General features: G+C 28.7%; 1 protein-coding gene and 1 pseudogene across 6 annotated transcripts; both read right to left on the bottom strand.

Annotated features, from left to right (window-relative positions):
• Nucleotides 1-1,046: 1,046 nt before the first annotated feature.
• LOC111302316 (VQ motif-containing protein 19 pseudogene) lies at nt 1,047-3,863 on the bottom strand (annotated as a pseudogene). Of its 2 annotated transcripts, XR_016328088.1 has the most exons (2): nt 2,661-3,813; nt 1,047-1,191 (listed from the first exon to the last, which is right to left on the bottom strand). The product of XR_016328088.1 is annotated as a VQ motif-containing protein 19 pseudogene, transcript variant X2 (transcript). The 2 variants fall into 2 exon arrangements; XR_016328087.1 differs by lacking the exon at nt 1,047-1,191 and having other exon boundaries at nt 2,592-3,863.
• Nucleotides 3,864-12,624: 8,761 nt separating this feature from the next.
• On the bottom strand, nt 12,625-17,791 carry LOC111301688 (RNA-binding S4 domain-containing protein). Of its 4 annotated transcripts, none has more exons than XR_002691548.2 (11): nt 17,559-17,788; nt 16,303-16,406; nt 15,928-16,059; nt 15,765-15,844; nt 15,566-15,671; nt 15,247-15,315; nt 14,722-14,786; nt 14,530-14,628; nt 13,852-13,951; nt 13,521-13,760; nt 12,625-12,749 (listed from the first exon to the last, which is right to left on the bottom strand). XR_002691548.2 is itself a non-coding variant. In XM_022897531.2 (10 exons), the coding sequence occupies exons 1-10, from the start codon at nt 17,707-17,709 to the stop codon at nt 13,698-13,700; spliced, it is 969 nt and encodes a 322-aa protein (XP_022753266.2). In that variant the 5' UTR covers nt 17,710-17,788; the 3' UTR covers nt 13,315-13,697. The 4 variants fall into 4 exon arrangements, 2 of the variants coding, with proteins under 2 accessions (XP_022753266.2, XP_022753267.2); XR_002691547.2 differs by having other exon boundaries at nt 12,625-12,740; XM_022897531.2 differs by lacking the exon at nt 12,625-12,749 and having other exon boundaries at nt 13,315-13,760.
• Between the last annotated feature and the right edge of the window lie 716 nt (nt 17,792-18,507).

The raw sequence follows: 18,507 nt of genomic DNA, 5'->3' as shown, positions 1-18,507 counted from the left end.
ATATCTTTTCTCTTATTTTCTCCCTATCAAAGGAAACTATTTCATCCCTTCTTGTTTCTCTTTCAACCAATTTGTTAACAATTACCAAAAGTGCAATAACAAATCTTGAGAGTCAAAGAGGATTAGAAAGATGGAGTAATTTCAAAATCTTCAATAGGTCAACTAACATCTAATACAGCTTTAAATGGTATAAATTTCTATGAGCATTTGATTCAGCTTTGCAAATAAAAAGCAGTAAATGCTGGGCTACCAATGACTAATGAGGAAGTTGAAATTGCATGCATGCAGATACTATATATACAAAGAACTACAGTGGATAAACAGCTTTTGATTAATTACTTAATTACAATACAAATGTTCTTTTCATTACAAACTTAAACAGGAAAGATCTTAATTTTTTTCTATTTTGGCAATGATGGACTTAGTTTCTTAGTTTCCAAACTGTATTAATCCCATAAAAATTTGCTTGATTTTGCATACTTTTCCCATATTCAAAGTTTATTTTAAAGAAAATCCGAAATTTAACTTATTTTATTCATGTAATTATTTTTAAAAATTATTATTTAATAAATCCGAAATTTAAATTTTAATATCTATCATTTTTTTCTCTTATTTCTAAACGACGACTTCCTTTATAAGAAAAGTATGTATCTTTTTAAAGAAAAATTAGCTTCAGAACATAGAAGTTCTAAATACAGAAACTAGCCTAGCCTTTGCCAAGCAAGTGAAACAGCTAAACAAAAGTTATTCCCACTTGCATCACTGTTTCTTGTTGTTAAAATAGATAATCACATATCTAATAAATATTCAATATCTTATGATTTTATATGTCACATAATAAGCTTTTTTCATCTCCGTTACATGTGATGAAGGTTTATTAAAATAAATTATTTTATATTTAATAAATATCTAATATTTTATAATTTTATATTCAAATTTGATCCCTTCCTTTATTGTCAACTTTAAATTGAATGCTTAACACTTGGGTAATGCAAAAGCTGATGGGATTCAAGCAATGACAAAGTTAAAAACTTTTGAAGGAAAAAAAAAGTCCATATTTTCTCAGCATCTTTTTTAGTTTGTTTTTCTTTTGACATCATTTTCAATAACAATCACAACAAAAAGACCTCCTTTTCCACTTTAGCTGCTTTGTGTGTTCCCATTTCTTAAGAACTCTGATGAGCAATGTCTCTAAAATAAGAAAAACACTGCATTAAAAAAATTATTCACACAATCAACTTTAAAAAAATATAAAACAAATTTAAATTTTAAATTTTAATATCGAAAAAAATAATAATAACCAAAGTTGCATGATTGCATACTAAATCAAATTTAAATGACAAAAGACAGCTCTTCCATCTTGAAAGAAGGAACAGATGTGGGTCACTAATCTCTTTTCTGCACAGTTTCTTACCAACCTTGCCTAGCCTTTGATAACTAAAAACAATAGTATACCTCAACCGCACTTTCACTATTGCTAAGACAGATCAACCAGACTAAATCTGGTGGAGGTAGTTATGAAAAGCAATGAAAGAAGAAAGGGTTTCAGTCAAGGAAATTAGTTTAGAAGACAGCAATTAATAAAAAACCATGAAAAAGAAACAAAAAATAAAGCTGAATAGCAATATATGAGCCACTTGAATTAATCCGCTAATTCTTTTAATAAAATTTAAACTTACTTAATGTTATTTTTTAAAATTAATTATACGATCCACTCGAATTAATTCGCTAATTCTTTTAAGATATTTCTTTAACTTGCCTTATGCTTAACATTTTGGTATAGAAAAGTGAAAATATTAGGAGATCCAATATTGTCACATCCTGTTTGATTTTTTTTTTTTTATGGGCCATTTTTATGATAGAAAAGCTAGTTTGTCAAACTACTATTAACAACTGCTAAGTTTGGCTACAGGAAATGAATCAAGCTACAAAGACAAAACACTCTATACATGGTAAAACAACTAACCAAAATTTCTAAATTTTTATTAAAAAATTAAAATGCACCAAAAAATTTCCTGTAAATTGGACTCAAATGGATATCCTTCCAACACACTATGGTGGTTCATTATTAAATGCAGCCACAAAGTCTTCATTGTGCAACTGCCTCTCCCTCACTTTTCTGGGGGAAAAAAAAAGTCTTCCCCTTTCTCTTTTGCTATATATACAAACTCAATTATGAGGAAATAAACATTATTACAACAACTGTAATGGTTGTACCAAGAGACAAGAATTTTTTATATTTCTGATACCCTTTTAGCAGAAAGAGCTACCAAGCTGACATAGTTTTGATTGTACATAGAACGGAATCAGAATTATATTTACACAAAAACAAAAGGAATGACAAGTAAAAGATTAGTTCATGAAAGTCAAATTATGCAAAGGAAAGATAAAAGTGAATGACTTGCTTTCCTGGCCAACACAACCTGACAAAAAACTAGAAAAGAAATTGACTTGTTCATTTTGCAAAACAGAAAAGAACTAAAGAAAAATTAGTAGTAATTTATCTCATATAATCTATGGAGAATTAATCTAGTTTTTATAGTTTTAATTTAAGTGCCAAGCCATAATCCAAGAAAAATGAAGAAAGAAGATGCTGAAAAGAAGAGTTTTACCATAATTAAAAGGAGATCAAATCACATAATTGAAGAAAGATCTTCTACCTTTTTTTTCACTCAAATTCAGCCAAAACCCATTAACCCTCTTGACAAATCACTCTCAAATTACATAATCACTTTCTTCTTCTTCTTCTCCTTCTCCTTCTCCTTCTCCTTCTTCTTCTTCTTCTTCTTCTTCTTCTTAAGAAGAACCTGAAACTCTTGGTGAAGTAACTGGAAACAGTGGCAAAAGCTGAGGCTCAGTGTCTCTAGGAGTTGACATAGGTGATGGATGCAAGTAAAAACCTTTCCCAGCTATAGCTTTCTCTTCCACTAATGAATTTCCTAAAGAAGGTGAAGATTTGTTGAAGGGGTCTTCATTTAATGGTGTAACTGGGCTAAGAGCTAGCTTTGGGAAGGCAAGCAAGCTTGGAGACAAGATCTCTGTATTCCTTGGTGAAGAAAAAGAAGTGTTGTTGTTTGTAACACTAGAAGGAAGAAAAGTGTTGATCATGAAGCCGCTTTTGAGGTTACTGTTTCTTCTCTCATAAAGTTTGGAACTCTGTTTTTTTGGAGAGTTGGTTTTGATGGGAGGTATAGGAAAGGAAGTTTTTGATGGTAATGGTGGATCCTGTTGCTGCTGTTGCCGCTGTTGCTGCTGCTGATGATGATGATGATGAAGTTGGTTTTGTTGTTGTGTTGGAGGTTTTGAGGAAGCTTGTTTAGCAGTTTCTGATGAGCCAGTGAGCATTTGGACAACCTGTTTGAAAGTAGTTGTGTCAGCTTGGACAAAGGTTGTTGGGTAAGGGTTGGTTTCAGATCTGGAGATGGGAATTGGAGTTGGAGGTGGGGTGTGAATTTGGACAACCCCATTGCTGCTGCTGCTGCTATTGTTTCCATTGCCATGTGGGGAGTTTAAAGGAGATGATGGGAAGCTCCTGTTCTCTTGTACTAACCTTGTTGAATTCTCCATTGATGGGTGACTGATTTCTTTAGCAAACCCCCACCCTCTAAGAGAAAGAGAAAGGAGAGAAAATAGCAAAAATTTTGTGGTTAATTTGGTTGGAGGAGAAAGAAGAGATGATGAATGAAAAACAAGGCTTGTTTGATGAGGGGAGAAGAAGGTTGCTTATTTGTTTTGTTTTCTTGTGTTGTAGCAAGAACAAGGGATTAATGTTAGTGAGTTCTCTCTCTCTCTCTCTTTTTTTTTTTTTTTAAGGTTTTTTTTAACTGCTTTCTCTCTCTGTTGAACTTCAATGCTTCTTTTGGGGGTTAGAGAATTTAGGATTAGTTTATTAAAGAAAAAATAATAAAACAATTAATTTGGCTTGAGACTATTAAAAAGATGAAATGGTCTTGGTTATGGATTTTTTTTTTTTTTTTTTGCCATTATCAACCATGACATCTATTAGTAAATTAAGTAATTCATGTATATTATATTTATTTTATATAAAAAATACATAATAAATAAATATATATAATATATTTTTTAATTTTTATTATAATTTTAAATTTTATAATTTTATTTTTTATCATTTTAATATTATATCACTTTCATGTTAACTTATTTACAAAGTGTTAGAAATGATAAAAATAATTAATATTTTTTATATAAAAATAATGAAATATATGTGGCATTTGGCATTGACTTCAGAGCCCTGACTACATAGACTCTTGTGTTCAGAGACGTTGATGGGATTGGTGCTGATGGGAACATTTTTTTAATACAACAATGCACCCACACCACCACCACCAAAACTAACGACAAATTTGTGACTGTCGTGTATTACACTCTCCCATACATATTAAAGATGCATATTTAGCGGACGTGGCTCTTTCATTAAGTTATCTTTTATTTAGCGCAGGGTTCATTAGTTTCGTCAAGTTAGTTTACTAAGCTTGTGCCCTCTAGATAGGATGATATTGATTCGATTTTTTTAAATATTATATAATATTATAAAAATTTAAATTTAATTTAAATTTAAATCAAATTGTAATTTGATTTAAATTAAATCAAGTTAAAATTTATTTATTTGATTCGATTTGATTTGTTAATTTTAAATTTTAAATTTTTTTTAATTTTTATATATTATTTTGATATAAAATTTTAATATATTTAAGTAAATTTTGATATAAAACTATTATTTTATTTTATAAAAATTTAAAAATATATATAAAAATTTAAAAAATATATAATTCAATTCGATTTATTTTTTTTCATATTTCGATTGAAAATTCGATCTAAACTTTATATATATATTTAATATTTAATATTTAATCTAAATCAAATAAAAAAATTGATTTGAATTAAATCAAACATTATGATTTTGAATCAATTTTTAGATTTATCAATTTTTTTTCATCCCTAGCTTTAACAAATCCATGAAATTTCACCAATACTTGTTAGTCCGAGTGACAAAGAACTCGGTTCCCCTTAAGGTTTTTATTTCGAGTCTTATGAATGGAGAAAATAAGCTTAAAGAGAACTTGTTCCCTTATGGAATTCGATTCGACCCGATTCTAGAATAATCGAGATTTAAAATGACTACTGAATATCAAAAAATTTCAGACAAAAAAAATCTATGAAATTTCAACATGGGAAGGTTAAACAAGAGGGCAAAAGAAGGATATTTTGTATTTCACAAAGTAAAAGCTTTACCCTTTGTGTTGTAAGTTTAGGCTTAAGGTTTAAATTATTTAAGATTACAGATGCAAATTAGGAGTGTTTATATTTTTACTTTAATTGAATTAATTGATTAAATTAATATAATTTGATTAATTAATCAATTATTAAATTAATTTTAATTATTTATTTAAAATTATTTTAGAAAAATTTTAATTTTTGATTAGTTCAGTTCAATAATTATATTAACTAAAATTTTAATCAAAATATAAAAAACTCAAAGATAAAACTAAAAATATGTAAAATGGATAATTTTACTTTATAAGTTTTTAATTTAATATTTTATTATTTAAATATTTTATTAAATGATTTTATTTAATTTGTTTCAAGTATAAAAAATTAAAAGTAACTTAAATATATTTTATTATTTGATTAATTTAAAAATTAACTTAATAAAATTTGGTCAGGTAGATTTTCAAATAAATTCAGTTAAGTTAATAAAAATAAAATAACATATATAATTTGATTAATTAGATTTTAAACAAAATAGTTTAAAATTAACTAAATTAATCAAACGAACACCTCTAATACAAACATTTGACTTAAAGATTTATACATATTTTTTTTAAGGAATCAAGTTCGATTTTTTTTTCAAAACAAAAAATTTATTAAACAATGTCAAAGAGAGATTGAGCTACAAATCAACATCATAGGAAACAAAGACATGAATTTTGTATAGTGGGAAAGGGAATAGGATTCATTCTTTCTATCACAATCCTCTTTGATACTATTTAGTTATAAATTTTTATTACAATTTTTCATAACAACATGCAATGAGCAATTCTCAAAAAAATTTTCTTGAATTAATGCACAGAAATTTTTAGCTTGATGTATCACTTGATCATTGGCTTGAGCACAAATTAATATAACATCCTACCATTTTTATTTTTTGGAAGATGAAATATATAATTTATGAAGAGAACCAACAGATGGGACATCTAACAAGTTGGACTAAAACTAAAAATTCTTCATGACATCACTTCATGACTTCTATCACTTGTCTTTTGATATATAAAACCAAAAATAATAATAATAATTAGAACTTTCTGGCTTAAAATACTCAACTTTTTCTAAATGAATCTGTTCGGACTCTCATTTTCTTGATGGAATCCTAATTTTCAAATTGTTGCATTCATATAAAGCCTGAGTTTCTTGGTTGAATTAGAAAAAAAAATGTTGTTATATATATTCTTGAAATTTAAAATTTTTTATGATGGGTGTATAAAATAAAAATTAATATCATAAATGGCATTTGAGTTATAATTAATATTTAATTTGGTATTTGAATTTTAAAAATCGTTAATATAATATTTAAATTATAAATTTATTAACTACTATAATATTTACTCCTAACATCGTCAAATCCAAATGATAATATGTGTTTGATAAACAACGTTTCAATTATTATATTAATTAATAAATTTATAATTGATGTATCACATTAAAAATTTTTAAAATTTAAATACAATTTTAAATATTTCGTTATAATTCAAGAATAATTTCTGACGTTATACCTAGTAAACAATTACCCTTAAAAAAAGAGAGAATCAAATTCTCATGTATAATGAGAAAGATAATGAAAAAAAAAATTATATATATATATATATATATATGGAGGGGGGAAAGTAAAGGTGGGGGACCAAAGTTCCAATGCAACACACCGGTGCTTCTTCTTGAAATGGGATCACATTCTTTCTTTTTTTCTTTCTTTCACAACCAAAATCATTATTGTCTGGCGATTATGGAGTGCCTAACAGAACAGCCTCCAATTATGCAAAGAAAGCATTGGATTAATTAGCTTAAAATCGTATAATCCTCGACATTTTGATTCGTTAATTGATTTATTATTTGATTTAATTCATTGATTTTTTATACATGATGTAATTTTAATTATGATTATGATTATCTCATAATTGAACTTGGAGTTTAGACCAAATTCTCTTTTAGAAGATAAATTCACGAAGGTTAGGGTTAGATTTTCAACTCTTAAAATTTTAAGTATGATTCCGATTCAAGAATTTTTTAGGTATTCACTTATAATATATATATATATATAATTATCGATAAATTTATTAATATTATCAATGGAAAAGGTGTCCAGAACAAATTTTTCCTTCAAAATTTTTTTTTTTTGTTTTTCAATCTTTAAGGTTGTCTAAAAAAAATTTAAGGGTGTCTAAGGAAACTTTTTTCTTTAAATTTTATTATTTGTCAATTCTAAAGGATGTCCATGAACACTCTCCTACAAAAGATGGATCCGCCAATTGCAACCTCTCTTATAAACAAGAGAGGAAATATAAGTTAAAAAGGGAGATAACGAAGGCCTCTTCGTATTAGGTCTATGAAAGGACAAGGATTTCAATGAGCACCAAGCAAAATTGTTTTAAGTTGGGAGATCTTTCATTCATCTCAGCACAAAGTTACTATTGCATGAGATTGATTGGTTTTCTTTTTTGGTTATTCCAAGTCTTGAGAAAGTGTCTCTCTCAGTGTCCAATGCTTGTCAATGCAGTTGAAGTATATGTTGGGTTACAAATACTTGTCATCTTCTGGGCAGTTAGCCACACTTCATTTTTCTTCATCTCTCTTTTTCTTTAATTGTTTTTCTTAAAAATTTTAAAGTGGTCGACATTTATTAATTATTAACCGATCTCTTGTAAATAAATCAAGAATACAGAAACAAAAACAGCAATTAGATTAAAGAATGCGACTACATTATAAAATCGTAATTTAACAGAACGTGCAAGTTTAAATTGACGTAGGCACAAAAAAAAAATTTATTTACGACATTTAATTCGTTTATAAACTATACATTATCGTATCAATTATCTCAATGTACCATAGATTAGATTATATTAATGATTTATCTATCAAATTCTATTTACGCTAGTTGCTTAAACAATCTCAATCAACTCGGTTTTTAGTTTTTATTCTTAATTTGATATTTTTTATTTAATTATTTTAATTATAATTTTTACAAATATTATCAAAAAAACCTCCACTTAAGTTTTTGTGAAGTAAATCATTAACTTCCAATTTAGAAATTTTCATTTTTATTACTATTCATTTTTCCAATAACATAGTTGCCTTGATCCAAAGAGGATCCAAATTCATGATGAGCTTGCTTTGTTATTACCACAAACTGACAAAAACAACTTCAAAAATATATATATGTCTAATTCATTGTTTTAAGGCACAACCAAGGTAATTACAAAACATCTCTATACGCACAACTCATCCAACATTCAAACAAAGAAAATTCTCAGAAGCTGGCAATTATTAAGCTGTCCCAAATCGTTGACTCCACCATCAAATATAAGCCATTATATTCACACAGGAAGCAAACTAAAGGAAGAAAAAAAAAAGTACAAACAAAATTTAAATCTTGTTTACCCTATTTCGTAGTCAGGTCGATGTACAATTTTTTTGAGTCAAATCATATATCCGTATCATAACATTTAATTAGATATAAAGAAAATAATTTATTACCGACATTCGTAATAAGTTGTTGAATTAATTTTTTTTTAAATTTTCACGAAAATTATGTATCAAATTGATTTAAAAGATTGATTATCATAAATCGGTTATTAATTATGGACAATTACAAATCATATGTGGATCATAAATTAAGCATAGGAAACTTAAAAAAAAAAATTTTTTAAATGTTAGGGTATGGCCGGCTTGACTAAATCCTTAAAAAATGTTAAGAATTAGGTGTGAGTTTGGTGGTTCTTTCTCATGTTGGAATAGTGACAACTTTATTTTATTTTATTTTATTTTTATTGAGAATCCTACTTTTGATTTAATTTTTGGCTTAAACTTTGTTGGGATCGCCAAACTCTGTCTTCTTGTCTCTCACCGTCAGACTCAAAGTCAAGCCAATGTTTTTAGCTTCATCTTTGAGCTAAGAAGCCGGCCATTTAAATTCCAAACCAATTTTTTATAAAAAAAATAGTAAAAAAAAATGACAAATCACAATGTATTTCGTAGTATAATTTTATTATTTAATCGATTTTTTCATAATCTACAACCTAATAATAAAAAAAAATTATAGATATTGAAATTTTAAATTTTAAATTTATTAAATATCATTTTTTAAAATAATTATATAAATTAACTATTCCGATTCATTAATCAATTGACTTGATTATTATGACATAAAGAAATGGTTTTGCCTAGCAATTAAATACTATATGTTTGTGAGTTTGGGAAAAATGTTTTACTTTCTTGTCTTGTTTTGCTGCATTCTTATCTTAATAATAAAAAGAAAAAAAAATAATTTTCAATTTTAGAGAAATACTGGTAAAGTTTATATATATATATGTATATATATATATATATATGTGTGTGTATGCTCGCACATGTGATGAAAGATTATGACTATTTTAGATTTGCGAAAAATGTCCAATGATTCTACTTTTAATATTACAAAAATATTATTATGTTTTGTCCAAAATTAGATATTTTAATTTTATTTAAATGTAGTTTTATGAAAAAAAAATTTTGACTTTAATATATATAATTAAGTTTTAATGATTTTTAATAAGATTTAATATTTAATACATTGTCAATATATTTTTTTAATTACACGTATGGAGTACTTAAGAGATTGACACATGTTATTTTTTAAAAAACTAATATAAAATTATGTTAAAGTTCAATATGTTGAATCCGAAACTTAATTGACCAAAAAACCTTTAAATCTTAGTTTAATTACTTTATGCAACTATCCTTAAAAGATGATATTCAATAAATTTAATATTCAAATCTCAATACTTATAATTCTCTCTTAGAATTTAGGTTTCTTTTATTTAAAAAAAATTCAAATATGTTGGAGCAATATAGGTGTTTGAAATGCTAATGGAAGGAACGAAGGCATTTCAAAAATAAAACTAAAGGCACATATATAATATTCATTCAAATTTTTGAAGTAGAAATTTGTATATTACCACTCTCAAAACCACTTATTGAATTGAGCATTTTTTTTTAATCTAGAAAGTGATATGCTATTTATATAATCTAAGTAAAGGGTTAGAGTTCAATGCAAATCATTGAACAAAATGATAATATTAAATATTCATATGTGAAAATTACAAAGAACATGTTGATGATGATGATATAAGATTAAAAGAAAGACAATTTTAATTTTGATAGCAAAAAAAAAAAAAAATAGAGGATAATATTAAATATTCATATGTGAAAATTACAAAGAATATGTTGATGATTATGATACAAGATTAAAGGAAAGACAATTTCAATTTTGATAGCAAAAAAAAAAAAAAAATAGGGTTTGAACTTTGAAGAGAACAAAGGGAAGAAAATTTCGTGGTTGGTGAGTGCTTTGGTTAGATCTACAAAATACAAACATTTCGATTGAGAAAGTGAAGGTGGGGGGACCTTGACTTTTGTGTCCTTTCCATTGGTTGATTACAAAAGGATAAAAAAATTGAGAGAATTTGTCCATTTAAGACTTATATTGTTGTAAGTCAAAGCTGCATGGCCCTACACCATTTTTGCTTTCTTTGAATCACTCAATAACAGGTTTATCATCAATAGCTCTTGAGAAAGAGAAACAAAAAAAAAAAAAAAAAAACCAACAAAAAAGCATTTTTTTTTTCTTCTAGTAAATTTCCACTTGCTCAATGATGTCGTATTTCATAATTTTCCACCTGTTGTTACCAAGAGATTAAATTTTCAATTGTATTATTATGACGTCAACTCCATTTTCTGTTCTAATCGAATAGTTTTATTTCATGCAAATTGTAATCTTAAACACGATAAGGTGACGTGATATAAAAATAATAAAATATATATAATTTAAAATTTTAACTAAAATTATAAATGAATTTGACAAAAATAAAAAAAAAATCTATTTTATGTCAACATAAATTATCATATAATAATTTTTATATTAAATACGAAAAAAAAACAAATATAATACATGAATTATCAAATTTATTTATCATCAATGAGTTGTTAGAGCAATGATATTTGCCACAGAAATATCTTTGTTGGATAGTTTCTTTCAACAATGACATGAGTTACTTTCACTTAGGAAACAAGATTAAGGGAAATTTTCGTTTTTATTCTTTCTTGTTTAATGAAATAGGAAGGTTGGTTTTCAATCATATAATTTTCAAGTCAAATTTTGGACCAAACTTCCTTTTTAAAATATTGTTAAACAAATTCACTTGATAGAAGCACTAACCAAATGTTTTTGTTTAGATGACTGCATCAATGCACAAAGTCCGCAAAAAAAAAAAAAAGAAAAGGACAACTCTTGAATTTAAAATTAATTTAATTGATTGATACAATTATCCTTAAAAATTAACATTTATTAAATTTAAAATTTAAATTTCAACCCTTATAAAAATTCTTTTGTATAAAAAAAGACACCCTAAATGGTATCCAGCTAGTTCTAAGAAACTTTATGCTAAAAATCTTGGGTTAAATGCAAAAAGCCCATGGAAATAAAGTAAATTTCTAGTTTCACCATTTTTTTTTCAAAATATACACTTTCCTCCTCGAAAGCCAAGTATAAACATCTTTCAAGATGAAAATCTATATTTTCAGAAAAGTTCAAAAGAGACACTAAATTTATTGTTATTGTTTTTGAAGTGAAAATAAATATTTAAAGATTCAATTGAATAAAAATAAATGTTTAAAATTTAATTAATTCGAAATAAATTTTTAAAATTTGATTGATTATAATAAAATATCAAAAATTTAAAAGACTAACCTTAAAAGATGGTCTAATATATAATTTAATCCAATTAGAACAGGTCTCTTCCATTAGGGACATTGGAGACAAAAGAGGAAGGGGACCACACATAATTCATGTTACAAGGTTCATGAATAGTATCATACAATGCAGACATTATAGCTGTCTTTATTTATTTTAATGTTCCTTATGTGTTTCTTGTAAAGTCAAGAAACCTAATCATAATCGTCATGAGTATCATCTAAGACATCACACTGTTTGAAACTTCCATTTAAGCGGGCCCTACTTTGCAATATTTTTCTGTTTCATTTTCTAACTTTTATTTTTTACACTTTTTTATGATACATAAATCCAAAGAGTTATGAAAAGTTGTTTCAGATCATGGATTTTTCCTGTAATAAATCCTCATTTTATTCGGTTAATATGTTCCTTGGGCCATGATCCATGGTTATGTACCTTCCCTTATGCAGGAACTCTACATGTGTAGTAACAGTGAGCCACTGGCTCAGGAACTGTTTAGGTGGGAAAAAGGAGGAAAAAGAACCATGCGTGTTTTTGTTAAAACAATAACTATACATGCATTGTTGCCTACGAATCACATGATCTGTTGGTAAAGTGATAAATGATTGAGTTCAAAGATCAAGATTCAAAACCTGCCAGTTTCATTCGTTTACATTTGAGATTTTTCTAAATGCAAACACACATCATATCGATTTACGCATTCAATTATGCATTCGGAAACCTGCAATCCCTTTCACAAGGATGAAAAAAAATATCGAAAAATTTAAAAATCAATTCAAAACCGTAATGTTCAATTCGGTTCATATTAATTTTTTTCTCATTCGATTTAAATCAAATTCAGATATTAAATGTATAAATTAAATTCAAATCAGATTTTGAACCGAAAGGTAAAAAATAAAAAAAAAATCGAATCGAATTATTTTTTTTTTAATTTTTATATATATTTTAATTTTTTATAAAATAAAAATAATAATTTTATATCTAAATCTACTTAAATATATTAAAATAATATATAAAAATTAAAAATTAAAAATTGATAAACTAAACCGAATCGAACCTATAAAATTCGGTTATTCATATCAGATTTTAAATTTTCATAATATTACACTATCTAAAACACCAAACCGAATCCGATCCAAACCGTTATCACCCATACTTTCCTTATACCCAGGTTACTGCCTACTTTGTACCCAAAAAATAATTGCAATACAATTACACGGGTGATTATTATGGCAATGTTTCTTCTGCAAAAGAAAAATTGCTGGACTCAAACCCAGACCAAAACCCTAAGCATTTGCTTATATGTTGTCTTTTCCTCATAACTTAATTATCAACCATGATTTAGTTGTCTTTTCCCCTTTTCACTATTCAAATAATGGTAGCCACATCTTACCTCAAATACCAAAAAACAAAGCACAAAGTCTCAAATGCAAATCCGCACTCCCCTATGTAATAATCAAAAGTTAATGTAATATTCAGTATAAGAATTGATTGAACAGACCTTTTTCATTCCCCGAATGTTGAAATGGAAGCTTGCAAGTAAGATTCCTTCTTCCATCATCACACAAATATCCTCGTTTGGCTTCCGATATCTGAAAATTCCCCCGGTTTAATGGGAACAATACGTCGGCAACTGGTATAACTCAAACGATCATTAGACAATTCCTTGTGCCGAAGCCTACAAATACCGCATGAGTTCAACAGCAAACCTTCCCTTCCTTGTAGTGTTTATTTCTCCAATCTGGTCAGAAAACAATAATTATCAGAATGCTAAACTAAAAAATAGAGGAACTTTTACTGGACAGCAGGATTTCATTAAACTGATAATTCACCTTTAGTCTTCCTTTCCCACTAACAGAGACAATATCTCCAGTCCTGAGAATTGTTCCACTTTTTGTAACAGTTTTCCAATTTATGCGTAGATCTCCACTACTACAAGAAGAAAAAAAACAGAAAAACGGATAACTCACGAGTAATCTTTTGTTCATTGTGCAAAAATGCCACAATTCAATTCAAATGGCCATTCCTATTTGAATAATTTACAAAGTACAGTATTTTAGAGGCAATAGATGATAAAATTTGCCTCTTCAAAATAATGTAGTCAATCGAAAAAAAAAAGGACAAAATAAATTTACAACCAGTGGCTGAGTCAATATAACCAAATTAGCCAGTAGAGCTCAGCAGAGATTTCACCTCAAAGATGATTATCAGGTGTCACCACCGGGAAGGGCTTATGAAAGTATTATAGTCATGTGATACGAACCACAGAGAATGTCATTTTTCCAACAAGGAGTAAGCATTTTAAGGATAGGTGCAACCATAGAAGATGGGTAAGATGATTCCACAAAGATAGACCCATTGGACCAAGAGGAGAATGCGAAAAGGATTTTAACACCATGCAATGGAATTGGGAATTGAAAGCGCAGGAGGTCATTAGAACATGTAGCAAAGAAATGAAGAAAACAAACATAGCAGTAGATAGTTTTCGTATGGGAAGCACAAAAGTATACCTGATCAAATTAACTAGTTTAGATCTTGAAATCTTAAACCCTGCACTAGCTAGAGCATCAACCCGTAGCGATGCTTCTGTGGTTTTGAATGACTGTGTCCTGCAAAAACAACAAGAAGTCATTGACAGATACCTCATGATAAGTGCCACAAGATTGAAATGAAAACGGATGAACACCACGAGTGATTGCAACCTTGGTGGCTCATATTCAAGCGCATGCAGAGGTATCTGTGTGCATGATACTGATACATTAGCCACCTGCAAAAGATACATACATTAGAAAAAGTGCTGATATAGAAATATATCAAGAGTGTTAAGGAGAATGATAATGACAGCACATCAATCACGTTCATTGTAATATAGTTTCCTGTCCACTTAGCTTTCCATAAAACAGATCAGACTGTCAGAATTTTTTCATGCAAGATTTTCTCATACCTTTAGGGACTTCATAACCATGATATTAAAACAGTTAAGAGAATAACAGAATTAGTTACCACAAAAGTATCACACCATGGTGACAGAAGGTCTATTATTTTTAATGTGATACTATCAGTGTTCCGAAATAAAAATTCCAATACAAAGCTAATGTAATAAAAGAATGCCATAAATATTGCTCATTACCGGTACCCTATAAAGTCAAAAAGACTGTAAAATGATTGTGATCATTGACAAAGGTCATATCAACAGACATTTAATGTATTTGAGGGCAAAAAATCACCTTGTCCAGTGTCGACATAAGAAAGTCAACAAGTTCTGGAACAATCAGAATATGAGCTCCGTTTTCTCCCTAGATAACAATTAACATAGGTTATCCTGACTTAAATGGAAAAGAAAAAAAACACATAGGTTAGCCTGGTTCAACATTAGATGCAGAGAAAGCTTCTTTTTAATATTGTGGTTAAGTAGCCAAGCATGTCTTTTAAATCAGGTTATAAAGGATCTTAATGAAAGAAACTAAACTGGTGGTTCTTCATAGTAAAACCAAATTTCAAATGGCCCAGTCAGTAGCTGAACATGTAAATAAAAAAAGAAGATACCTGCAAGATAATATCTCCAAGCTTCTCTCTAGCAATACCCTTACCAAGAATTGCACCAAGGAAATCACCATGAGAACAAGGTCGAAAGCTGAAGTTTCCTGTGATACTGAGAAAGAAAAAAAGCAAATATTCAGAAATTTTCATTCAGGTTTCAAATACTGTCCAGCATCGACCAGCTTTTGACAAGGAAGAATATTACTTTAATGCTGCAACTACATCAGGATCACTGGTCAATACTTCTGATTCTGAATGTCCGATAGAAATACGGCAACGCTCAGCCTAAAGGATCAGAAAGATTCATCAACTTGTATAACCAAAGAAATCAACCAAGGAGATGTAAACTGAATCTCATTTAGTTCAACCTGAGCATATCCACCCTGAGCAACCACTTTAACATCTGACAGTTTTTCCAAAACTTGCATTGACTCCTTTAATACTGGTGGGGTTAGAAAATCTGTATGGAGGACCTCTCTTCTTGTTGCTGCTCGTCTAGCCTAGAAGAACATAAATGAAATCCAAATAGATGAGAGGTTAAACAGATAGAAATTATTAGCATTTTTACTAGTTAAAGATAGATAGACCTTATATTTCAATTGCCACAAAATTATTAAACTTCTGTCCTCCCTAAGCAAAGAAAATTGATTAGAGAAATGGATTTGACTAGGTACTAAAGACAAGGACCAAACACAAAAGAGTAGGGTACTATAGAAAGATTGACGAAAGGGTAATGAGAATACCATTTCAAGAATATGTTTCACTTCTTCAATAGCACTTTTATCTCCGACTCCTCTAAGTAAAACATCATTATCCCCCTTTATAACTTGGGCAATGTGACATAACCCTGAATATGCGTTCATTAAAATTTTAAATAGGATGTTAAAATAACAAAAATTCAAATTTCACATCATGTATGCTATTCATTCCACTTATTGAAAAAAGTAACTGCAGAAACAACAGAAAAAGTAATGAAGGCAGGTCCTGCACGATTTAATCCAATGGCTGACTACCAATGCTAAAGGAAAAGTTGCAGCAGCCATCGTCAATATTGGATATTGCAAATTAATATGCAATGACTTCCTGATAAAGTGGTAAATTCTAAGCAAGCAACTACTATAAGTTGCCTTCTATACAATGTAGTTCTAGGAATAATAATAAGGCTTTTGACCAAAGCACTCCTAACCACATAGGTGTGCCTCCATTAGCAATCCCCAAGCTCGATGGTACAAGAGGCAAAATATTATGGTCTTTGGATGAGGCTCACAGCCAGGTATTCTTACTTCAAAACTATGAATGGTATTTCAGCAATAATTGGAAAATTTCACGCCAATGTGTACATAGAGGAACAAATAGAAACGCATACTTCATTGCCAGACTGAATCCTTAACATAAACCTATAAAATTTCTAAATAAACCTATCAAGAAAAAAGAAACAAATTTTCTGATAAGATTGAAATCACTGACTTATAAGTTTATTTGTACAAGAATATTGTTATCCTTCCTAGCTTCAGTTACTTCCCCACTTTTCTTTTCACAAATGTGCTCATCAGATTCTTCTAATGCAGCTTAATGGGAATCTCTAATTACACCAAGATTACTACAAAACTAACAAAAAGGGTTTTTCAAATTCTTCTCTTTTAGCTTAACGGTTATCTTAAATTACACAAGCTTACTTTGGCTTAATGGGAATTCCTATTACCTCAAAACTAACCCTAAAAAAGGCAAAGTCTTCTACTTTGGCTTAATGGGAATCTCTATTACCTCAAAACTAACAAAAAAATTTTCAAATTCTTCTCCTTTTGCATAAAGGGCATCTCTAATTAAACAAGATTACTTCAAAATAAACAAAAAGCAGTAATTTCTTCTACTTTAGCTCAATGGATATCTCTATTTATACAAATATTACAACAAAACCAATCCAAATGAAGCAAACTCATAACATAATCAGCGAGGAAACTAGAGCCAAATATATATATATATGAATTCATTTGAAAACCTAAACTTCTCAGAGGATTTTGAACGGGGAAAGAGCAAGGATTTCCATAGAAAGAAAGCCTTTTGTTGATGGGGTAAAGAGGCTGAGAGAAAGCCAAAGCTTGAAATGCTCTTCGGAGAAGCCATGGTGCTGTGACGCTGGCGGCGGACATAGTCGATTTGCTCGTTTTGCGTTCAGAAAAGAAGTATAAAATATTAGTCTGAACTCTAAACAACTGTAACTTTCGGCCAAAAATTAAAGTACTATATTATACTAATTAAATTGTTTAAATTATATAATTAATTAAAACAATATTTTAAACAATGCATTGGACAGAAATTATATTAAATACATATAAATATATAAGATTTAAGGATCTTTAACGTCATGTCATAGTTACATTTTATGATTAAATTTTTAAATATTTAATCAAAAATGATATTATGATACAATGAAAAAAAATTTTATTAATTTAAAATTTAATTCGATTCAAAAACTCAATTAAAATTTAATTCAACTCGATTAATTTAACCAAATTAAAATTTTGTCGGGATAATCCTGTTTAACACGTCCACACAATCCAAATTCTATTAGAGCTTTGAAAAAGAGGTTGGAAAGTTCTCGGAGAAAAGCACTGTTCTTGAGTTGCAACTTAAGGATGACCCCGGACATGGAAGGTTTGAACTTGGTTTCTTTAGGTCAGGTAACTCCACCTAACACTGCGTAGGCAGCTGGTACAGGAACTACCAGTTCAAACTGTGGTCTGGGTGGCTAACAGAGATGAGCCATTTCTTGATCCTTCAACTTTCTGACTAAATGGGTAACCGTGTTCTCTTCAATCAATCTAAAATCCCACTTTGGTCAATTGAATCATCATCAAACTCCTCGAATTTCACTGTTGCAGTTCTTGAGAATAGTGGAAATCTTGTTTTGAGAAATAGTTCAAACACTTCAATCATAGTGTGGCAAA

The sequence above is a fragment of the Durio zibethinus genome, chromosome 15, assembly GCF_047325235.1.
Source record: "Durio zibethinus cultivar Kanyao isolate XHJ-2024 chromosome 15, ASM4732523v1, whole genome shotgun sequence".
In the NCBI taxonomy this organism is placed as follows: domain Eukaryota; kingdom Viridiplantae; phylum Streptophyta; class Magnoliopsida; order Malvales; family Malvaceae; genus Durio; species Durio zibethinus.
The sequence above is the reverse complement of the archived record's forward strand: the minus strand, read 5'-3'. Positions and strand labels throughout refer to the sequence as shown.

Excerpts from the sequence above, each read along its gene's own strand:
- LOC111301688 (XM_022897531.2), bottom strand. The coding sequence starts at position 17,709 with ATGTCCGCCGCCAGCGTCACAGCACCATGGCTTCTCCGAAGAGCATTT. Across the intron at positions 15,845-15,927 it reads CTCAGGGTGGATATGCTCAG|GCTGAGCGTTGCCGTATTTC; the intron begins GTTGAACTAAAT and ends CTGATCCTTTAG. Across the intron at positions 14,629-14,721 it reads CTTGAATATGAGCCACCAAG|GACACAGTCATTCAAAACCA; the intron begins GTTGCAATCACT and ends TTGTTTTTGCAG.